At 37.5% G+C, this 25,047-nt stretch overlaps 1 protein-coding gene across 11 annotated transcripts in view; it reads left to right on the top strand.

Annotated features, from left to right (window-relative positions):
* Positions 1 to 25,047, top strand: part of LOC148056030 (uncharacterized) — a 178,853-nt gene that overhangs the window by 46,434 nt on the left and 107,372 nt on the right. For 9 of the 11 annotated variants that reach the window (XR_015704349.1, XR_015704347.1, XR_015704348.1 and 6 more), the window contains one exon: positions 2,959 to 3,032. Coding sequence is in view for 1 of the 11 variants with exons in the window: in XM_087755592.1 (XP_087611718.1) it covers positions 2,884 to 2,907 (24 nt within the window). In the remaining 10 variants the exon portion in view is untranslated. Of the gene's footprint in view, positions 1 to 2,851; positions 2,908 to 2,958; positions 3,033 to 25,047 lie in introns of those variants that run through there. The other 2 variants (XR_015704350.1, XM_087755592.1) reach the window with 1 other exon arrangement.

The following is a 25,047-nucleotide window of genomic DNA, read 5'->3' as shown; positions in this document are numbered from 1 at the left end:
CAGAATGTTAAAGACAGGATTTTATAGGTGCACAGATTAAATTACTTGGCTTCAAAATTACGTTCATCAACAAGGAATCCTCCTGAAATTTATAGAACAGCATGTTGTTCACAGTGTATCGGACACATTTATTTTATCTGCTTGTGGAATATCTTCTGGTAGACTGAGATCTATTTTTTTCCATATACATTAAATGACTGGCAAGATTCAGTCATTTCTACAGTATATTCTTTGGCAAATATTTGTTGGATTCTTTTTCGGCAAGTACTTGTATTAAATAGTTTCTCGTTAGGAGAGGTAGATGCCTAGCCATAGTTAACTCCATTGAAAATCTTACAGAAAGTCTGCGGAACAATTTTTGTGTGCTGCTTCACTCCATGTGTAGAGAGGGACTTGAAGCAGTAGTGATCCTGTCCCCTGAACTTCAGTCTTACGGCAGAGTCTGCCAAGAAGTAAAGCACTCCCTTTTGAGACCTTTCTAAGCAATAGTGAGTTGGTGTGCCTTCACACAGGTGGAATATACCTGTTTTCTTTTCCATCTCAAGTGCTCATTTGTACAACTTTGAATGATTAACTATGAAGACTTGTAAATCAAAGTAGATGGCAGATTCTACAACCCCTCCCGTGATATATTTGATCCGTGGCTGCTGAAGTTCTAACAAAGAAAAGAGCAAATGATACTCCATTTCTAATTAAAGAAGTAATTTTCCTTTGCAAATAGACTTTTTATCTCAGCTACAGTGTTAAGGATCAATGGGTTGTCACATGTACGTCTTTTTAATAAATGTCAGCTGAGATGACATTAAAGTGATAGACTGATCACTGTAATCAATGCAATTCAAAATTGCTTTATGTCTTAAATGAACTTGGTTCCTTTCTGTGATTATCCTACAGTTAACATTGTCTGAGCAATGAAGTACAAGGTTACATCTTAGTTTGAAGTAAAAAGCGATAATATGGAATTAAAATGTTTTACATAGGTGCAGGTTTTGCAGCTTAACTCCCTGTCTTTATGCAATTCAAAGGACCTAGCTATATATTCTTATTGCAAAAAAAACAATAAGAGCAAAAAAAATAAAGTAGAATGAAATAATGTGAAGCTTCCCCTTTCTTCCCCCCTGCACTACCCTCCTCCCATAAAAAGAGTGGCCAAGGCTTACTAAGATTTTTATTTGCTTAGCTGTCTTACATTAAGCCATGAATATTGACACTCCAAAACACAGAAATTACTCAACTCAAAGGCAATCAGAATTGGTATTTAAGCATGAACATGTGGTTCATCTTGAAAGAATAACTGTGTATATGTTGTGCAGTGCCTGTACATTTCATGCCAAACAGGCTTATCCAGATTATTTTAAATGATACTGATATGTTTTGTTCTCCCATAAGCACATCTTCCCTGGCTTCTGATGAGGCGATGCATCTGTGAAAAAAGACAGCCCTACTGATGATGGAGTTGGTGATAATACAGCAGGGCAAACAAAACACCAGAGAACAGTCTAATTTGGAACTAAAGGAATCTTTCCATACTGTTATTCTCACAGTCTAATCAGTGTCTTTAAAATCTATTTGTGCAGAATACTTCAGAACTCTTTTCTTGTTCTGGATTTATTTTTTCAAAACCCTAGAGGTTCTGCAAAAACTCTCAGGATCCTTGTAAACCTTTTTATTTCTCTTAAAGTTGGCAGACTGACAGGCTTTAGTTATGCTTAGTGCTAAATTATTTATCTTCCTTTTCCCTCCTAGCCCTGACTTCTGAATCTTTAACTTGACTCTTGGGACATAGCTTTTTTTTTTTTTTTCGCCCCCTTCCCTTTAAAGTGAAGGCATTTTTATCTTTTGTCTTGAGTGTTTTACCATAAAAGAAGTACATGTAAAATTTGAATGTATAAGTATGTTTAAGAAGCAGTATCTGATTTTTTGTAATTGTAATTCTAAGTGTAACAAGGTAACTAGGTTGTATAAACCATTTTATGTTTACTTCTATATGATTCTTACTCGTTACCTGCATTCAGCAGTGGGTCTCAGTTATTTATATTTTTTTAAAATACCATTCCTATACTATCTCCTATCATGTGTTATAGAACAGTCTTGAGGCTTTCTCCCCTAGGATCAAAATCTTTTAATTGCCAAGAGTTTTTCAGTGATGATGTTGAAATGCTGGTAAAATAAAAAGTTAAGCGCATAATCTCCTTTCCATCCAGCTTCCTGTGAAGTACAATGTAGTGTCACTGTATCAGTCTATTTTTTGATGATACAGAAGCACACAAATACCTTCCTAATAATCATGTTGTGTGCTTTAAGTTATGTATGTCCTAATAACTTTCAAGTAGGAAAGAAGTCAATAAATGGTAGAAGAGAGAAGCTTTTTCATTTTCATGGCTCATCAGTAGTGAGAAGTGATTATTTTCACAAAATACAAGAATAACTATTTAAATACTATCTTTTTTCAATATGTTTTAAGCTTTCTTATGTACAAGGAGTTTCATACACTAAAGTATCAACATGTATGCTATAAAATGTGAATAATATGTATGCTATTTTAATATAAATGGCTTTGTAGTCTACAGTGTAACATGGTTGTGACTGTAACTCGGGTAGTACTTGTTAGACACTTCCTTATTTATAATTTTCAAAGTATAATTTTTTTATCTCACAAATATGTTTACAGCTTTTTAAATTGTTACATCGGTTGGTAATATTTGGCTTGTTTTGACAAAGAAGGCAACATGGCTTCAGGATACTGAATACTTTTGAAAATCCAGCTTAAACAATGTGAAGCTTGTTGTTATATTGTTTTGAAAGTGGCCGAGTATTTCACATTAAAGTGAATAGTACAAAACATTTTACAGGAGGAAGAGTCTTGAACTGTCTTAGGAGCTAATGACAACAAGCTTTCATCAACATGTAAGTAAGCATCATTATTGGTAGTAACACTCTATTTATTCTCATCTTCAGATCTGACATGACATCCAAAGAATACAGGCTGCAAAAGGATCAGCACCTCATAAAGAATTCTAAGATGTTACAAGGTAAAGGTCTTTTTTTGCCCCGTCTGTATTATTGTATTAATCAACTGAAAAGTTGTAGAAGCTGGTTTATAGTATAATTTCAGGACTGAACGTATTGATCATGAAGATTATGTCAATTCTTAAATTACTTCTAGGATTAGTAAAGAAAGCCAGTCAAATTTTCCTAGAACTTTTTCTTTCAAAACATTTATCTTTAGTGTCTTAATTAAGTGTCTAATATGTCATGTATCTGACAATTTTGGTTGCTACTTTTAATTAGGATTCTGTTGTTTCCAATATTCTCTAAAACCGTTCTATTTATCTTGTACATGATTATAAACAAGATTGTGGGAGCCTTCAGTCTCCTGCTCTTACGACAGAAAAAGGGAAGTCACTTATGGAAGGAAGCTTTCACTGAAGTTTACTTTGAAAAATAAATATGTGGCAATAGCATGAGAAAGCATGAATAAATGCTTGTTCTTAAGGCTACAGAGGAATAGAAGCAGCAGTGCAACGTTGCTATCTGCCGGGTTCAGATAACCAGTTCACATCAAGTGATGTCTCTGAATTTGCCGGTGAGGCTGTACCTGCTTATTCAAGTCACAAAATTGGCAGTTACTGTCCAAGGGGAAGTACTACCATCTCCTGACTGGAGGGAAAAGGCTAAGGAAAAAAAAAAAAACTTTTATTTCCTTAAAATGGATGATGTATACTTGTTTCTTGTGCTGTAGCGAGTATTATTAGTAACTTTAAAAACTCAGATATTTGCTGTTTCTTTAAAAATATGGCTGACAAAAAGAAAGGCTATTGTTACTGTAGGAGTCATGCTTCCTTGATATTTTTGTTACTGTGAGCTTGTAGCACCCCATGCATGCAGCGTAAGAGTAATGGAATGGAACATCGGCTTTATTTGCCGTTGTCAAAATGCACATTCTTTACAATAACCTTTTTTGGAAGATATTTCCAAGGGGCATGATAAATTTCTCCACCACTTGGTGTCTATAAGGCCTGATCCTAACTTTCCCTTCTAGCTTAAAGCTCTGAATCGGCATACATGTGAATTTAAAATACGCGGAGAGTGTTCAAAATGCATCTTACTCATCTCGAATATTCTAGTTTTGTCTTTCTTCATTCCAAGCTGGTGACAAGGTAGATTTCCTTATCTTGTTTTATTAGGCTGTTCAAATTGCCATGCATGATAGTTGCCATAATACTTCTATTTCATTTTTACTCACAGTAGTATTAAACAGTAACTTTCTATTCTATTTTTGAAGTTGGTGACCTCTGAAGGATTTGGAACTCTGAAAGTTTCATTGGTGGAAAAATACCTGATATCGTATTCTGGAAAGCCTATGGCTCATTAACTTATGTCTATTAATGGCTGCAAAATTCATAAACCTTTACATAATGATTTTCTTTAACTGTAGTACTATTAATTTTTATGGTAATTTTACTGTTATTTATGATCGTCCAAAGAGTCTGTTGGAAAAAGATAATCGCACAGGGCTTCCAATTTGTAGGTCCTCTATGCCTTATAGTAATTGTTGCAGGCTGTATTAAAGATTAAGGAGGTTACAAGCTTTGACTTTATAAGGTGAAAGTAATTCTTTGAAGGGAAAGTTATATTATTAATAGTGATTGGAATTGATTACTCAAAGAGCTATAGTAATTCATTCATGAATTCCATTCATTTTTACTTCTTTAAGGGTTTAAAACGTTTCTGTCTAATCTGAGGGATCCTAATTTCTTTGTCTGTCTGCTTACCAGTTATGGGAGCTTTTACACCCTTAAAAAAACCACAAACAAACAAACACAGAAGCAAACAAAAAAGCAACCACCCTGCAATTACAAACAGTTCAGATTAAAAAGTTAAATTACTATGTTATCTTCAAAAAATGCTGGAGAAAAAACAATCTGCAATTCTGTTTATCTCTCCGGAATATACAGAATATATGGTAGTTCAAGATCTATACTGTACATGGCATACAGATCTTCAAAAAGACTATTGTCTGATAATGTAATACGCCAGAAGCAGAGCAGCTGGCAGATATTTTCCGTAAGGTGCATAGTAAATACCCTATATTTTGATCCTTTTTACATGCATGGAGTAAAGCAAAGAAACACGTAATACAGGCAGGAGATGTTCAGTTTTAGGAGATGTTAGATTGTTTTACTATGTTTACTATGGATTCATAGGTTCCTATAAGAAATGCCTTTTCTGTTCATGATTCAGAACTAGCACCAACAGCTGCAGCCTGAAGTCTGATTAAAGATTTGCACGTGAAGAGATTCAGGGTCAGAGATTGATCAATCTGTAAATTAGGATTTTTTTTTTTCTAATGTTAATGCAATGTATGTAGTATCTTTAAAACATTTCTCTCAGAGATGTTGCACTATTGTTTTTCAATCTCATTCTGTGGGGGAAAGCGGTATTCCTTTAAAATTATTTCCATTGTGTAATATCTACTTTGATTTTCAGACTTGCCAGCTATGGCTCTTTACACTACACAACCACCATACATTTCTATTATTTGAGTTTAGCCTTCCATCTGCTAAGGCAGAACAATGATTGTCTTGTCTATTTGTCAGTGTTTTGAAGGCTGTCATTATTTTCTAGAAGATTTTGAACTCGTGCATCTGGTATGCATGGACACTACAGATTCTAGGGCCATTATTGTGAGAATCCTCAGTTGAACTTTCTCTATTCACTACTTTTCTTATTATTACAAACCTTGTAGTGAATTGGTGGCCTGTTTGTGTTAGTCTTGCATAGTCATGGCAGCTTTTCATGGGAGTTGTATATACGTATCGGTACTCATTCAATTTTACATATATGAATAGTCCTGTAGGAGCTATTCACGCTGTTCATATGCATAAAGGAGAGTACGTTTATACGTGTTATGGGACTTGGCCTATTGTTTATCTGTGAGCTTTTGATAGAAAGTATCCTACAGATACACAAGCTATTATTAAAATCCTATGTTATCATAAATCACTGTTTAAATTACCATTGAGGTGTCTTTGCTATTTTAACTGTATATTGTCTTGGGAGGTTATTGTATATGCTAATAAATGATAGTCCTAATTGGTAGCACAAATTGTTGTGCTGTCTACTCAACGATTACAGTTGTCTTCTATTTGTGATTTAGCAGATATAACAGCTTTTGGTGTTGGAATTGTGTAATTTTTTTCATATTTTGTTTTAATACTTGTTACGATTGTAAATTTTTCTTTCCTGTCACTTCTTCCTGTTTGTGTACTGAAACTGTTTTGTTTGCGGGAGGTTTTGCTTTATTCCTTCCCCATTTGAAATGGTTAATTCCCAACTTTCACTTATTTTTTTCAGGCCAGTATGTGCTTACGGTCCATGAAGTGACCATGCCCCCATTCTTGGGCCAGACTCTCCCACCTGCCTTCAAACTCTTGAATTTTTCCAGAGAAAACCAAAACCAAGAACAAAGATTCTTTCAAAGTCACCAGCAAGTAAAAAGGATCAAACCCCACAGCCAGGGCTCTTATCCAAGGCACACTGAAGTCAGTGGAATTTTTCCCATTGAACGCAGTGGAAGTTAGATTCAGTCTTTGCATCCCCATCACCCTAGTAAGGTTTTTCATGCAGGAATGGGGCTTCAGTGTCAGAAATTATGATGTTCTAGTAGCCAAGAAAATAATTGACTTAAAGATCCACGTCGTGGTCATCTTACTATTAACGTTTTAGAAGGAAAAAAAGAGAGATTCTCTGTAGAGATTTGAGATACACATGAAAAATTTTCATCAGTTCTGTTTTTCAATATATGTTTGGGGGTCTGTTTGTTTTGAAGAATTTTGATCAAATAATATAGTAAATTCATTTTTGTGACAATTGTAGTCACATCTCTAATAACATGATGAGATTTTCATGCAATTCTCATTCACAAAATACCTCTGTTGCATGAGGACAGCCAAGTAACTCTCCTCAAACTGATGGAGAATCTACCATCTTCAAACAACCAGTTTTCAAAATAATTATTTATCAACTTTAAATCTTACTGATTTTTGTGCAAATTTACCTAATGATGGCAAGCAACAGAGAACATTTTCATTAGGAAAATTATGCTGATGTATTTAGCTGCTCATATACTTTAATGTCCATGTATTCACTGTATGAAGAAATTTTCACTGGAAGAATGAGGTAGGAATCCTCTAAAAGCCTCCTAACTTAAGTCCAGTGCCTTTGCGTGTGGATCAGAGGTTAACGCTATCTGTAAAGGGGAGGGCTAGAGTTAATTCACATCACTGAATCAAAATCCGTAACTGGGCTCTATCTTAGATATCCATTGTTGAAGCAAATAAAAAAATTCGAAGTAAAAGCAGATAAAACACCTTAAATCTAACTCGAAGTTCTCCCTCAAGAACCTCTTAAGGTAGAAATCAGCTTTGGAAATGCTGATGTGGCATTGCAAGGCATGCCCGTGCTATTCCATAACTTGTAATATCTTGACTTTTTTACTTTCAGAACACATCTGATTCTTCATCATCTTCTTTGCTCCTTCTGTGGAGATGAATTTTATTATTTCCTTCACATTTTCTTACAAGGCAATAATTTTGTGTGTCGTTTCAATAACAGCAGTATTTGGCACTTTTTCTCAGTCTTCTTTCAAGAGTCTCGGACCTTCTGTTCCTTGAAGTTATGGCCAAAATGTCACACCAAGATCCACTAGCTTACTGCGAAGTCCCAGGTTTGATGCAGCTGCATTATACGTGACTCAGTTATCACAGTGGCTCTTTCAGGCCTTACTCTAATGAACTGAATGAAGGGTGAATGAGATCAGTTGAATTACTAGATTTTACCACCTGCTTAGTGCATCCATGGGTGATTACTGTGAATCAGCTGAGATGATAACCAGTGAGTTCTTGATAACCCCATGATAACTTATCTCTCTGAAGTTGCTAACCCTTTAATCTCCCTGCAAGGATGGTTTTGTAGTTCTACAGGTGGAGAAACAGAAACTTGGTTAAACACAAGGGATCACAGACTTTGGCAGTAGAACCCAGAAATCTTGGTGGTTTTTTTTTTTTGGTAGTCCTTTGCAATGCAACTGGATTATAGTTCTGTTATTTTACATCTCATTTTCATGAGATCTTCATTGATTCTGAGCATTATTGCATGCCTTTAAGAAAAAGCCCCTCATTATGAAAAAAGTTATTTATCTGCAAGTATTTTAAATTTATGAGCTCTTTAGTATCATAGGTGTCTTGCTGCTTTGTCCCCAAGTAAATATACAGCTGCTAACTTCTTTATTATTAGCCAGAACTAAGATTTATTGTGTCCTTTATCAAATACATGATCAACTGCTCTGTATTGACCAAAAGATACATCAAATCCTGTAATCAAAAAGGCTTCATCCTTCTCTGGACTTTCCAGATTTTCTCTCTTCATTTGCCATCTGAAATGTGCTTTTGAATGAGCAGAAAGCCTGGAGTATGAAGTCTTTGTATCAGTGGACCTTGTCAACTGTCCATTTGTGAATCCTTTTTAGACTCCAGAATAATGAGCTACATTTCCTATTGATGTAACGGCAGCTTTCACTATGAAAAATCGGTCGTGGGCTTTCAGTTCACTTAATCAAGTTTTAATAGTAGGTCTTTTCTAGACCTTTTCCGGATCATGCGTTAGGATTAGGGAGACTGTATATAAGGGCCAGGATCTCCAAATGTAACAGTAAATGAGATGTTTTGATATTTTGTAGTATTTCTATGTGGGTTTCCTGCTTGTGGAAACTGCCTGCTGCTATGCGTTAAGTTTGAACACTTAGTTTGAGGGTGTAGGGGGAGTAACTAAGTTATGCAAGACGAGAATATTTCGTGGCTTGGCCTTTCATGTACTAATTTACTGTATGGCACTCTGTAAACCCCCTTTTTTGAAAACTACTAACGTGTAGACAATTTTAGTGACAAAATTCATATTTTGTTTTCGTGTAAAGCTTAGGCACTTTGCTTAGAGTAATGTCCCAAGAGAGTCCCTGGTGGGAAGCAATTGCTAGCTGTTAGTCCTATATCAAGACAAATTTTTAAATTTGAATTTCTGCATCTGACTACCATTTTCTTGAGATTGTGACAATACTTACAAGTAGCAACTCTCTTCTTAGCGTGGTGGATGTGCAAAATGGATCATTATCACACAGTATGCTTCACAGTATGAAACAGGAGAAAGAACTCAAACTGAATGTTGCTGGTGAAGATACATAGGAGACACAGCTACATCGCATTTTAAAATGTCCTTTAGAGCATCGTAATGCAAACAGTCAATATGTCTCTTAGCATCAATATATAGTTTTTTATGTACAACTAAGTATTGGGTTTTTTCCCTCCTCCTTTTAGGTTGTCCTAAGTGAATGCAAAGTTGGGGCTGGGGAGGTTATACAACAAATAATCTGTGATCGTTAAAAAATGAATGACCTTCCTATTTTACAGTGATTTTATAGGATTACAGAATGTGCAATTGAAGCCAAAGCTTCCTTTCATGTACACACCCCAGTGGTGGCAAAATAACAGACCATAACTAGCGAGAGCATCGTGTGTTCTCATGTTGTAGGGACTCATGGGCTGTGGTGATCCAGAAATCATAGGTCGCATTAGCTGCATTTTTATACCTTTAAAAAAGTTTATTATGTTGTCTAGTGTGTTTGATAGAAATTCTCCAGACAACAATTGCTGTGTGAACTGTACTGCAGGTTTATAGTTTATTCAAAGGTACTGGGCCAAATCCTGATGTCAATTAAATCTGTTAAATCCCTCCCAGATAGATTTTTTTTTTAAATAGATAATGTAAAACATCTGCTTTCTAAGTAATCTGTTTCTCATGTCAGTAATTTTATTTGTATAGACCTAGGTGAAATCTTAAATACGCAGTCCTCAAGGAGCTAGCATATTTTTAGAGGCAACTTAAATGACCTTTCATCTCATTGTTCTTGCTTTTTGTTCATGTTGTCTACTTAGTTCCCCACTTGGAATTCTGTATTTCTATATATGATTATGCTACTTAAAATGGTATCTTCATTCTTAATTTGAGCCTCTAGATGCTACAGTATTACAAACAGTGTTTGACTATTTTACTGTTCTAACTTTTACTGTTTTTACCAACATAAATTGTATTCCTGATGTGAAGAGTGCTCTTCAGTGTACTTGAATATAACTCTGTTCCCGTTCTATCCCACAAACACTCCCCACAGATGACTTTTCAAAGATTTTGAAGAGAATTGGTAATTTCAGTGTGCACACTTTGAACAGATACTTATTGTGATAAATTTTTAAAAAATTATCTCTGTATTCTATATTGATCAAATATTGAAGTAGGCATAAGGAATTATGGTTTCAGAATGCACATGCTTCCTCAGTTGATTAAACTGATGGAATTTTATTGAAGTTAACGGCATTGTATGAAACCTGTTATATTTGGGGTGAGGATTTGGCTCTTATTCACATGTAATAAGTTTCTAGTATATGATATTCAGTGGAACCAGAGCAGTTTACATCTGCGGAGGATCTGACCTACCTACCTTGAATTCATGCAGCGTCCATGTCCTTTAACTCAGAAATGCTTTTTCAACTTGAGATGAAAAACCTGAGGCAGGGAGAGATTAGTGATTTTTTTGATGGATAAAAATATAAAAATGGTAAAACTGAAACAGAGAACCTATAAGGGTGCTTTTTGATTTTGTTTTGGTTTTTTTACCATTTTCCAGTTCTATTCCTAGAACTTGTAATTTCTTTTTCTTCTATCTTTATCTTTTTTGTTTGTTTTTCTTCAATAGAGTCGAAATTGGCTCCACTTTGTCTTCTGAGCACAAAGATTGTTCTGTTAAGTAAACAGAAAGGCAAGGAATTATGGCACAGTACTGGAAGTTACCCAAGCTAATCCATACCAGATACTGGATATTTTTTCAATTCCAGCAACGCTAGTACCAGTTCATTAATAGAAATACTCTGTGGGAGATGCCATAATCTATGTTTAATCTTAAAGTAAGACAGTAACTAGCTGTATGTGTGTACTTTATGGCATTGCAATTTGGTTGGTCTGTCTGCTATTTTAAAATACTATTTAGAGAAATCGGTCACATCCAGGATAGCGTTTCTTTGTACACTATAATTTTTAGTGGTAATTGTATAGATTTGCAACAGAAAAAGTGGGATTCTAGCAGGAAATTGTGATGAAGATGACCTTGAATTTGAAGTCTTTCTGCATTTTTATAAGTATTTTCCCCATCACTCAGGGGTGAAGGAGAAAAGTGAAGGTAATAAGAAAGAAGCAGTTCTCTGTTTTCTTGTGTACATGTGTTGTAATGAAGGTCAGCCCAGAAAGTTGTGTGTAATATTTTCCTGGCTTCTTCCAGGTGTTGATTTTTACTCTTTCAAATGAAACTTCTGTGGAGGAATGTCCTTGTTTAATTACAGATATATACAATTTACCCCCTAGCTATCAAGCTGACCAATTCTAATAGGTTTAGAATTCCAGTTGCTTGGATCCCATTTGATTCTGCAGTCTTTGAAAAGGCCAGCAGGTAACATTGTTCAGGTTTTTTACAAGATTTTGATTTAAGGTTTTCTTAGTAGTTTAATGAAGTACAGTTATTTTTCTTCCATAATAGAAATGTATTCTGTAGTCAGCCTCTCCCTAATCGTAGGTCCCAGCAGGGACATAAGGAACAGATGCCATGGTTTGGCTTGCATGATCAGTTGTGGCTAGGAGTACGAAAATACCTAAATAAGAGACCTCATTTGATCAGCGATCACCTAGTTTCAAAAGTAGTCTGCTAGCCTATAAATGGATTTACAGTGGCCCACTGGGGGTGATCCCATCTGTAGCTCTGCACTCAGTGACCTGACGTCTCAAATGAGTCAGTTTGGAAAGGAGGAGTTCAAGAGTGTGCAGATATCTGTCTTTCCTGGCCGTATGGGTAAGACACAGTGGCAACTCTAGATAGCGCTTCAAGCCATCAGATCAGAGGATGTAAAACTCAATATATCTGTCATGGAAGAAGGGAAAATAAATAACTTATTCTGAAAATCTTGATCAAGATAGGAGTCAGATGGCAGTTAATTCAGGAAATAAAGCCAATGGAAATCTGAATCCATACAGAAATGGTTTACAAGAGAATAGGCCCCTTTTTTTTTTTCTCTGTCAAAATTTTTCATTCAGTGATTTCCACAGTATTTCAATAAAACTTTTGCCTCTTTCCTCCCCTTGGCAACCGTAGGCTACTGAGAATGTGAAGCCATTGAGCAGTTTATCTGCTACTTGGGCACTTCCTTAAGGATAAAGTCTTAATTCAAATGTCTCCTGAGAGAGATTCCTTTGATATTGCATCAGAGGTCTTCTGCACATTGTTAACATATGGTATCAGAAGCAATCCTCTTTTTTGACCAAGAAAAACTTCAGACCAGAAGAACCCTAGCTCCTTTCATTACAATCCCAGAGCCAGAAGGAAGAGCATACAAGCCAAGAAATGACAGCATCTTTTCTATGGAGCTATTTTTTTCTCTGAATGTCCATGCATCTTCCCTCTAGTCTTTGGACCTGACACTGTCATTTCAGAATAAAATATTGTTTTATCAATGAGCTTCATTATGGTAGTAAAGTCTGTAAAGGAGAGCTTAAGTCTTCCTCAGTTTTCTTTAGTCCTGCAGAATTTATTCAATACTGAGAGTTCTGTAGTAGTATCTAGAAGACAGATTTCCATATATGAGAAGATGGATGTTGATTTGAGAATCTTACATTCCCGCAGGTTGGTGTATTAAACAATGATATAGTCCGCAATGTTTGAAGTAACTGACAGCATCTATGTACCCAGCCACAATTTGCCTGTAGTCCAGAAAGATAATAGGAAGCATAGACATAATAATTGCCTCTTTATCCCTTTAAAGCACGCAGGATTGGAAGAGATTTTTGAAGAGCTGTAGTGAAACCTTTAGCTAAGAAGTACTGGTGCATTGCACCTGCAGAATAAGGTTTTGTACAATGCTATTGAATTAGAACATAGATAATATAATTAGTGGTTAAGGCTTGAGAATCAGTATATTAAATCTGTTTGGTAGTTTTTCATTTTATAGACATAAATAAGTTAGGAAGTTCTGTTTTGGTGGTACCTAAATGCTGGAGTCCTCCATTACTTAGAGATGAGCATGAATAGTTATCCAGGCACAAATACGTGTGGGAGATGCGGTATCTTAATCCATTCTGGCGCTTGTAGAAGCGGTCAGGCTCAAACTGGTTTTTTTAATGAAATCCTAATGATCTCAGTGGAATAATAGAAAATATAAATCAGGAGTGAATAGGTGGTGCTGACTGAATGGTACTAGCTGAAAGCAGTGTAGCTGCTTGTTGTTTTGTTAGGCACCCATTCACGAAGCAGAGAATCTTTTAATTGAAACCAAGGTTGTTCATCCTCAAAGTTCTGTCTTGTTTGCCAAATTCTAACATCCAGAACTACGTCATAGTATGAACGTGAACGTCAAATATTTAGAGACATCTGAGATTACAAAAGCAGAATTCTAAAAAAAACAAGGTTAAAACAAACTAATAGAAGAAAATAGAAAAATAGCTGAATGTCCGACACTACAGCCGATTATATTGGCATAGTTCAGCTGACTTCAGTAGAGATGAGGCTATAGCACAAAAGTTTCAAAATACAAAGCTGTCTTATTTATTAGGCTTCCTAGTACAGATAACTTTGTTAATTCATATTCAAAAATTATACATAAAATTGGAATACTTGGCTTGCCAAGTGGAAACCACCGTCCTTTCTTTTCTGATCCTTTTCTGCTTCTATGAAGAAAATAAAAATAAGAGACAAACGTGTAACAGAGAAAAGCAATAAATAATGTTCCATAATGATCAAGGATGAGGAATATGTGCTTGGAAACTGGGAAACAAATTGTTCCGGAAGCATAATTTGACACTGGTTAGTGCTTTTCTAGAAGGCAATGCTTTGTGCCTCAGCGGTAGCACGCGGGTGCTGCGGTTGCCATGGTAAGGCCCATGTTTTGTTATGAAGGCTATAAATAGTCACATCATTGGCCAAAAGCATAAGTGAAGATCCTGCTCTGGTCGTGTTTATTGTGAATTTTGATCGTGGTCACAAAGGCTTATGTGATGATTTCTATGGTAAATTAAATGGGCATAAAGACAGTCATCTTTGTGTGTTTCTGTGATGGAAGTATCTGCCACATATGTAGTGATTCTCACACAAATCATAAGTACTTCTGAACTTCTAATTTTAAGTGACCGTGGATGAGATTTTGGTATTGTCTTTCCAACATGCTGTCTCACAGACCATACCCCTGACGCAAGCAGAACAGGCTGCTGGGTGGATGTACACAGACTAGAACTGAAACGTAGAATATATGACCGTTGTGCCTAGATCTGCCACAGACGTGCTGCTGTTGTGTAATTATCTGTGTTCAAGAAGCAAAAGCAGTAGAGAAGGATAAAATATCTTCTGTATTGAGATGAAGAAGCTTAAGTGTTCGATGTTTCTGAGCATTTTGAGATCTTTGGGTGAAGAATGCAAAAGGTTACTATGGTACTTCTTGACATTTTGCATTTGGACTGTCCTGGTCATTGCATACAAGTCAGGTTTTATATTAGTATGGATACAAGGGTTAAAACAGGATTTTTTCAAAGTTGTATGCAAGTCGAACTGCACTTTAAAAGGAACTGTTGTCAAAGTAATTCCAAATCTGCTCATGTTAACAAATAGCACATAACACTGCAGGTTGTTTGCTCTAAGCAATAGCAGAATTGCAGAGTGAGCCTTGCACAACACTGCTACGTTGCCTTATGCCATAGCCACACTCCTTTGATGATTATAAAGAATTGTATCAGTTTTCCTATGTAATTCAGTCAGTTTTTTAAAATTTGGCATCATCTCAACCTCGTGGGAGGAGTTTTTCAGGACTGAAAAAGTATGATGATGATGATGAGAAAAAAATTAAAGCATTTTTAAAAACCAACTCCCATCCCAACCCCCTGCTCCCCAGTTAGAGCTGCTACTATCTTAAGTTCTCCTATGTCATTTGGAAACATGGCAGGCCTGGATTTTCTGTCTGTTGTGTCAGTGCTACAACATCTGTAGGAAATTCTATAAATGTTTGTTATGGAAACATTTGCCTAATCATCCCTGTAAAATTTATGAAAAGCTGAGAACACAGCCTGCCACTTAATGCATGACATGGCCATACAGCCAGCCACACCAGGACAGATAGCCTGTTCTCAGTAAATGAATTTCTGTTACAAAACACATGCTTACTACAAAACACGCATGGAAAGATTATGTCCTCTTTGAGTCTCAGTGAACTTGGTGTAAAATTAACCCTTGGTGATGATTTGTGGGGTACTTTGGAAAACCTGGGGGAAAAAAATTCCTCGATACTCAATCTTTTCTCAATTACACCACCTTTAATTCCAATGTAACTCCATTGTCTGTCAGGCTGTCGTTTAGTATCAGAGAGCACAGTCCAGAGTTGTAAGAAATCTTTTTCTATTGCTGTAAAGGAAAGTTGCATATAAAACAATGCCCTGTGATTCAGCATAATAATTACTAAAAAATAAAAGCTCTCCTCGTAAGCTGTCAGTTGCTGGGTGCTCAAAGTAGAGCTTGAGTAATAAGCTAAGGCTGAAGAGATCTTTGCATTCCTGTAGGAGCAGTACTGCATAGTGTCTTGGCTACCTTACTATTGCAAAATAGAATATAGGTTCAAAGTTAAGGAAAATGGAGCTGTGTGTGATTCCTGGGGACCTTGCTGAAGGAAAAGGGTGAGATAACAGCTAAATCAGAAGAACCTTGCTGAGGCCAGAGCAGCACAGATTTAAGGTTCTGAAGCATTCATCAGCACTCACTTTCCAGCCGAGTGAAATGTTCTAGTGATATTTCCCATTCTGATATGCCATGCTGAAGATTTGCCTGTAGTGAGAGGAGTTTTTACACTTCATTACAACAGTAGAGAGTTTACTAACAGAAAATAAGATGGATGGACAGATTAATTCCTTATGGAAATGGGCACGTAGATCTCGCATTGTTAGCAGACTTGCAATCGTATGCTGTGGCAATAGTGTACCTAAGATAATGATCCCCAAGCAGCAGTCTTTCTCATTTTTCTCTTTGGTGCTCTGTGTATCAATGAAGCAAGTGACTTTTTCTTATGTGTCGAAGTATTTGGTATTGTTCCCACACTATGTTCAGATTATTGCTTTACTAATTTCCTTGGCTTCCTTTCAGTGTATTTCAAAATAAACCAGCATCAAGTGAAACTTTTGATCTTTATAGCAATACAGAAAATGAATCAACATTTTTCAACTATATGGACTTAGCCTGAAAAAGCTGAAAGCACAGGAAACAATTGCCATATGACTGCACACATCTGGTCACAGAAACTGTCTTAATTGTTTATGGATTTGTAACTGCAGGAGTGCTCAGTGGTGCTACACGATGCATGCTCTCGGGTAATGCTGGAGTGACAGCTCTGGACACTGTTTCAGGAGATATTTCAAGAGCAGAAGCAGAATAAATTTGTCGTTTCCACCTTGGAAAGTTCACTTTGCTTTTGCTGTTGAGATTGCTAGCTGGATGGCTTACCTGTGCCAGTGTGGTATAAACACCTCTTAATTAGCAGCTGGGTTGAGTTTTCCAAATCACTGTAAACAATCCCCTGACTGTCCAGCAGAAGCCAATCAGTTTCATTGGGTACTGAATCTCTTTGGTTAACTAGCAGCAATAGCCATTATACAATTCTTCTAGTCCTTTGGCTAGCAGGATCCAAGTCAACCTTCTGTCTCCTTTAATTCTGTGGCTGTCAATAGCAGTCCCCTCTCTAACACAGGTGGAAGGAAGGCATAGGAATTACAGTTTTGGAGCTTCATAATCTCGAACCATCATCCTTCTGCCACAGTTATTACTCGGGCTCATGTCCCCCTTTTTCTGACATAGAGAAAGAGAGCGTGTGTCATGTAGAACAGCATGAGAATGAGATTTATGTACGTCTTTCAATATTAAGCTGGGAATGAAGAGAAGGATTGGGAAATGTTGCAACGGTGATAGCAGTATTTTGAGAAGTGCAATGAAAGCTTTATCCGTAACACTTCAAATATTGCCATTGTTAATAGATTCTGAGGGAGAGCCGAATGCAGATAGAAAAAGTTTCTTGGGTGCACAGCAGTAGAAATCCTCTGTCTGTCTGTTTTTCATTCTTCGCAGACAGGACGAGCGGTTGCTAAAGCAGTTGCTTCAAGAAATGAGTTAACAGTCAGCCTATCTGGAATATATTTTTCAAAAGTTTGGAGTGTTTCCATTAGTATGTAAGTACCAAGAAATATATCATAAAAGCCAGTTGGCCTCACAAACTTTGAATCTAATACCAGTTAATTGTATCAAGTTGCAGTTGTTTTAATGTTTTCTATGTTAGGGGTCAGAGTTCCAGCAAACATGTTTCTGGAGTTGTTGGCAGCTAAAAGAGAAAGGCTGCTTTATTGCTCTTTCATAACTGTTCTGATTTCCATAGCCAAGAAAGCACCATTAGGGTTTTTATTATTTTTAATTTTAAAAATGCTTTAGAAAATATATTACACAAGGACACCTGCAGGAGCAGAAAATTTTGGAAACTAATTCTGCTTTGGAAGGAGACGTTTTCTTTTATATGCTAAAGAAAACACAAAATTTCAAAACCTTTATTTGTGGCTTTGTAGCAGTGCTAAACTTTACTTAATAAGCCATCTTTCTGCTTAATATCATCTGGTCACATCTTCACTGTGCTTTTAAACCAAGACCAACCTTTGCTTTCATTGCATCTTCATTCCCATTTATGGCTTCTAAGAAGTATTATTAACCAAAATTTGATACCCTCAATTCCTAATACTCATGTGATGTTTTCCCCTTAAATTTTTGATCTATTCCATGGGTAGAGTCAATAACTTTTAAGCGAGACTGCAGATGTGACTGTCAACTCCTCTGGTCCCATATCAAGATGGAATTATGTAATCACAGAAATCAGAGATGGAAAAAACCTATTAGGTCATCTTGTCCATCTCTTCTGCCAGCTCCTAATGACTCCCTGCAGCGTCTTCTCCAGGGACTTGTTTAGCTTAGTTCTGGACAGTTCTGCTGAAAGGACTGCAAAGCCTTTCCTATGATTCTCAATAGGTGTCTTTCACTTGTCTGTTTTTGGTCTTATATGACAGGGCCAGATTGTATCCATATTACTCCTGTAATGCAAATATTAATAACAATAAGAGCAATTGGCATTTTTGTTGAATAAATTATTTGGGTTTTAGGACCAAGCCTGCATCTTCTGGTTTTGGTAATTGGCTGAGGAAGTACATGGTAGCTAAGAATCTCTGCAGTAAATTTCACCTGTTCTTGCATCTTCTATAAATAGTTCATGATTCTGCGTATTTACTGGCAATTTGCTGAATTATTTCTAGGAATAGTTCTTGGTCTATGGTTCTTTCACAAGCAGCTTTGAGAGACCCAGAACTGAAATGACAACTGGTTTGGTTAAGTACTGAGCCTGTGGCATTTTATACGCCCTGATAGGCTAAAATCAACCCAGTTTAAGTGACAAACGTGGTAGCAGGGAAAGTGTGTCTGGCAACTAATGCAGGAGGCAAGTCTCATTTTTAACCCTGGCCACGCTGCTGAATCGTAAGTAATTTCATCTCTTTGTGCACAGCTTGCAATATGTAAGTACTGTCAGAGGATGAAATGACGGTGAAGGTACCTTTCTCAGTAAGCCTTTGTGAAGGTGTGGGAGACTTTGAAATTCCTGGATAGATGATGCAAAAGAAGAACAGTGATCGTCACCATTGTCTGTAAGGATTATTTAATAACTTGAACTCAACTGGATTTGGAAGTTTCATCTCCACATTCCACTCTGCTGTCTAAGTGCCAGAGGAAAGATTTTATTTTTGGTTGCGTGAGTACTGCTGCTGCCCAGACTGACAAGTGATAGTTGCCCGTTACGCAAATGTTCTCTTGTATTGAACTGCCTCTCTCTGCCTTCGCGTTAAGCAATGTCTTTGTATTATTGTATTGTGCTGTCCACGTAGAGGTCAGAGAGCAGTGTGGAATTGCACAGTCCCTCCCATCCGCTGGAAGAGAAAGCAAGAGCGTGAGAGGAGGCCAGCAAAGGACTGCAGCGCAAACAGCTAGCCGTCCTTGTTAAGTCAGACTTTGCAATACGTGACAGCTCTCCATACAAATATATAGGGCACTCCACTCAAACAAGAACTGGTAAGATTTTGTAGAGCTTGGTTCCAGTGTACAATTGCATATTAGAAACAAGCAGACTGTGCGAGAAGACTCAAGTGTAGCAGATTTCTGTAAGACATGGAGGAGTTGGGTTTTGTGACTTGGAGAAGACAGGCCTATGAATTCCCTTGTTTCAATCTGCAGCCATATGTTAATTTTCACATATTTGTGAGTAGGGCAGAAATGCCTTCTCCATAGGGTATGCTAATTTCCTTCCTAGGGATCTTTGTGCATCACTTCTGTGAACGTAAGGTTCATCTGTCAGAATTTTTCAGACAGGAAAAAAATATAGCTTATGCTTTTAAGAGGCAACGGACACAAACTGAAATGATTTTTTCTTATGCGTAAGTGGAATTTCCTGTATTTTTACTGTGAGCGTCACTGAACAGTGGAACAGTTTGCCCAGAGAGCTTGCTTCTGAAGTCTCTTTCCTTGGAGATCCTGAAGATATGACTGGGACAAGGCCCTGAGCGACCTCCCCTGTTTGATCCTGCTTTGAGCAGGGAGGTTGGGCTAAAACTCCAGAGGCCCTTTCCAACCACAATGTTCCTGTGATTTTGTGATTATCAGAAAGGCCCCGAACCTGGAAAAATAGTGGTTTTTCCCTTGGAAAGGGACAGAATTATCCGGATTTAAGACAGCTAACTTCAACTTTTGGATCCTCTGTACCTGTCTTTCTGAAAAACATTCTGGCTCAGTCCTAGATTAAAATTTGAGGTCAAACAGAATGACACCCTCATTACATTGTTTTTACTGTTCAGTCTCATCAAACCTAGTTGTTGCCACTCCTGATCTTAATTTCCTAAGTTTCCTTTGAATTTCTAGACAAAAGAAACAGGCCCTGCCTACACAGGGCTGCAGGGAACCTCAGTTATCCCTGTATCAGCCACTCATTTCTCAAGCAGGCCCTCAGGATTGCTGAGTAATTGTTAATCTACAGGAGCCTGCTCTCCTCTCTGCGGTCCAACCTGTCATGAGAGACCGTGATCAGCATTGCCTGCCTTTCTGTTAAACCACATGTACGTAGTAGGAAAGTAAGGGAGGAAGAAAGTCTGTGGTAAATCCAAACCCATGCTGCTGCTCAGCACCAACTGCATTTTCATAAAGCTCATGCATCCATTATAGGATACTTTAGCATCTTGCAGGATGCAAGGCAATCTATAAAGTAAATATTTATTTCATTAAAAATCCTTTATGTTCTCATTAAACAGTCATTTTGAAATAGTGAATTATCAGATTTAGAAGGTTTTGAGAGGCATTTATATAATAATAATGTCATACAGTCTTCATGGTCTGTTGGAAAGAGGAGAATTTCACTGTTTCAAAAAAAAAAAAAAAGTGGTCCTATAGGGTATTGTGAAATGATAAATAAGTAGGTGAGAGCTTGCCCCAGGAGCTTAGCTTCTGGTGAGGCTTAATGTCAGTGCAGTAGTCTCTGCAACAGGAAACAGGTTTTTCCCATAATGACCATTTTTCCAGTAGGAAGAAAATCAGACAAGTCTCAATCTTATGAACACATGTAGACTCTTATGGCCAGAGTGCTTTAATTTTTTCCCTTTCCTTTCTTTTCCCTAAATATCTTGGGTAGGTAGTAAAGTACAAATGTGATGAATAGAAGAACTCTAAATGAGCACTGGTAGTTCACCCCCAGAGAAATGAACAGCTAGTTTGCTTTGGCCATTTTCCAAAACCCACAAAGAGGTAAATCGCATTAACTAACTTTACAAAGTGCTAAGAGATTTCTCTTCACTATCACTGCAGTGTCTTCTCTTGAAGAACTTAGTATTTTAACCCTATCTGTGCCTTTTGAGATACCTCTGGATCTCAGTCAGGGACACGGCACTAATAAGGATGTAAGGAAGAAATTGCATGGGAATTGTGAAGAAAAGTAGGTGGTTCTGCATCTTCTGGAAGAAAAAAATAAAAAGAACAAACAAAAGAGCTCTCTTCCTACTATAACTTTAATTCTGATTTATTTATCTGTTTACCTAATAATGCAAATCAGAGAGGCTTTAAAGAGTTGATGGGGTTAAGCTGGAAATGCTCTAATTACTGCCTGGAGGGGGAAGGAGAATAGTCTGGTGTGAGGGTGCGAGAGCATCTAGCATTCGGCCGCATCCCCACGCGGCGAGGGCACGAGGCTCTCCCTGTGCTTCCTGCCCAGCACGGGGTCTCCTCACTTGCCTTCTCTCTCTTCCACTTTCCTTTCCTCTTGAAATTGCTTTCGGTTGACATCTGGAACTTTTTTTTACTAATCAACATCATTTCCTTAGCTAAAGCAGAGCATTTTCATGACTGGGGAATTCTTACAGTTTGAGATCAGCCAGAAAAAAGTCAGAGGTTTTGGCTTCACTTCCCTACTCTTTTTTCTAATATGTGAAGAAGTCTGTCTGAAATTTGTGTAATGCCTAGTCTTACTCCACTGAAAAATCTAAAATTCCTTAAAAGGGATACAGCAAGCTCAAGGTTTTACTAGGAACCTTTGTTTATCTTTGGGACTCTAAAAGCTATTATACCATACTGTCTTAGGGATGCAGTAATGTAGTTCAGCGTCGGTAGCAATTCAGATCTGAAAACGTGAAGCGTGCTGTGAACTCTGCTTATGAGGCACAGCTCCTCTGGGAAGGTGTATGAGAGGTATGCAGGGATCATCCACCACTGAAGGGGAAGGCAAACACTTTAACTTCAAACACAAGTGTTTAAAACAGAGTGAAGAGTCTGTGGGCTTTGGGATTTCCATGGGAATGCAGAAAATGGAATATGTTTATTACCTTTGGAATTGAATACTGAGCTGGAAAACCAAACTTTTCATGCTGTCACTTCTTTAATAACATCAAGTGGTAATGAATTTTTTGTTCTTTGTCGCACCCAGAAGGAAGCTTTTCCTAACCTAAGTTCCTGTGAGTATGACACACCACAGCAAGAAAGAGTGGCCTCTATTTAATAACACCATGTCTTGTTCAGTTTAAACACTGTTTCGGTGCCTTCTCTGCTAGACAGAAGCCAGCGTTCCGTTAGTCGTGGTTACTCGGTTGTTATTTTCAGAGTGCAACGTACTGTACTGATTCTTGGTAACAATCTTGTTCATGCTACCTTTTGGTGCAGTCAAGTGTATATTCTTTCTCCACAGAGAATTTCTGATGGTCCGGGCTCAACTTTGTTGCAATTTTGCCCCCTTTGGCATATAAAGTTGTTGGAATGCAGATGGCACAGAACTCTGAATATTTCTGAAAATTGTGTTTGGGGATTCTCAGCCATCATGTATTCCCGCAAAGAGAGAATGGTCTGAGGTACATAATTGGGTTTCGTTGAGAAGGAAGGGATAGCCTTATTGGAAATGTCTCAAGTAGAGAAGAGACTTCAGCAACTGCTCATCTCCCTCAAAACTATTTTAAAAAATATCTCTTTTTGGGCATGCAGATTTCCCTCTGTTCCTTTAGCTAGTAATTTGCTTTGTAGCTGTGCTGTTTAAAGGTCTGTAGCTATAAGATGCTGGGAGGTTTACACTGTTACTTGGCTTGTTCTGGGAGCAGAAGATGGTAGTCTCTGCAGTTGCTTAATAAAAATCAATTAAAATAAATATACAGTAATACTCCATCCCACAGTACCTTTTCTTCAGCTTTGAGGTAGCAGTTATGTAGAAGTATTGAGATATAAACCAACAATGTATGGGTTCTGTTTTCTTATGTGAGCTTTTTTGAAGTCATTACATGGTTTTTAACTAATCCTATTGCTAGTACTTTCAAAAATGTATTGCTCTCATTTTCTCCTTCACCTACACGCACATACACTTTTCAAATGTGGTGTTCCCAATTCTAGCAACTTTCAAAAAGCAAGGTACATACCGTCAACTTGCAAACAGAGTTAAATACCAATAGGGAACTGCCCCACATCGTATTCCACACCAAACAAAATAATCCTCAGCCTTGAAGCTGCAGTTCTTACCCTCAGTGTGCTATCGACACGTAAGCTATTTGAGTCTCTATAAAGGAATATTATGTAGCTTTTATGAAGATGGAAGCAGCACAGGAGATGCAGCATGGTATTTCTGAGGCAGCAGAGGGGAGGCAGTAGCAGAGCTGGTGCTGGAGTTTAGAGATTATTTCAAACGTTAGCAACTTCAGCGTAGATTTGCCAAATCATACAAGGAGGTTGGGAGGGTCAGTCAGGCATTCCGTTTTGGTTACTTTAATATAAACCATCTTGTGTCTTTGTGCTGTCTGTGAGTAAGACTAGCCATAGTACCAAGGGGGGTGCTAGTGCACTTGTCGTCGTTTCTGAGCGACCCTGTTCTGTTTGACAGTCTCGATACTTTTAGTGCTTTGACACTCTCTCTAAATCTTACAAGTAACTTAATGAATACCTGCACACTTCCAAAAGGAATTCAAATTCCTCTTGCTTCAATGATCTATTTCCTAAGAGTGAAATGATCTTAACGTTTCTTTCCAAGTGCTTTTTAGACTCTGTTCCTCCTTGGCTTTCCTTCATTGTGAAAAGCTGTTTTGGGTTTCTTGGCCTGATTTTTCACTCACATGGTTAATCTTCCTCTGGCTTCTGATACGCCGCCAAATGTTTAAAATCTGCTTTGGTATTCCCTTGTAAAAGAGGTTGGATTTACCAGAGTTCATCACCGTAAGGTATTTCTCAATTTTCAGTGTTTATTTTGCTATAAGATCTTTCTAGCAAATGAACGAACAAACAAAACCCCCATTTTACTGGTTATTCATTGTCAGGAATATGAACTGTCATTGCACTCCTAATGAATTCCATCCTTTCCTCTAGCACAAACATTGCTCTCCTCATTTGTAATGCTTTCGTCCAGACTCAGTGGGACTCCTGTCTCTGAGCTGTCGCAGCTATTGGCTGATTTTGTAGCTCATCGGATTGTGTTAGACAGGCTACATGCTTTAGATCATTCTGGAAATGCTTCAGATGAGCTTGCTTCCTATCTCAGTCAGCAAACTGCTCCTAACTTGAGACTAATACTCAGAATTTCCTCACTGGAAGGGGTGCGTTCTACTTCTTTTACTGTACTGTCGCAGTACTCGTACATTGCAGGCAGACGTAGTTTACCCACTGTACGTTAATTATACTTGGCCTTTTGCTGTAGTAAATGTGGCTCTGAAACTCAAATTTATAGATCTGTACCTACAGGACACATTTATCATAATCTGCTCTGACTTTCTGCAAAGCACAGGCCAGAGATTTATACCTAGGTACAGAATCAATTAGGAAGATACTTGATGAATAGGAATCTGGGCAAGAGGGGTAGATCCTTTCATCAGATTTCATTAAAAAGCTGGTCATCTGTCGGTTGTCATTTTGCAATAGTACTGATTTATAGGTGGAAAATACTGATGTTGGGATGATAGATTTTTGGGTGATTTTTTGGTGGGTCTTTGTGAATGATAAGACTTTCCTAAAGCACATTCATCAGTATGCTAGGCGAATATAGAGCATTGATGCCCGTGATACTTTCTGCATGTTTCTTCTATAGGTTAAAAGATTTGACTACCAAGTCAGGAACTGATCGTTCTTGTCCTATACCTGAATATTCCTATGATCATCCCGTTTCATTTTATAGTTCTTAGCAAAAAGCTTTCTTGCTGTGTTCAGATGCATGGTCTTGCACATACTGCAAAATGTCCTGTTGCTGTTGGTTATTTTTTCATGTGTTATATATGGGTTTGTGCAAACAGGAATTTGCTCAGCCTGTGTCTGCCAATGTATCCTGCCTCCTGTGGTGGTGGCCATCT

This window comes from Nipponia nippon, unplaced genomic scaffold (assembly GCF_047370975.1).
Source record: "Nipponia nippon isolate SJK-2023a ecotype South Korea unplaced genomic scaffold, ASM4737097v1 scaffold_19, whole genome shotgun sequence".
In the NCBI taxonomy this organism is placed as follows: domain Eukaryota; kingdom Metazoa; phylum Chordata; class Aves; order Pelecaniformes; family Threskiornithidae; genus Nipponia; species Nipponia nippon.
The sequence above is the reverse complement of the archived record's forward strand: the minus strand, read 5'-3'. Positions and strand labels throughout refer to the sequence as shown.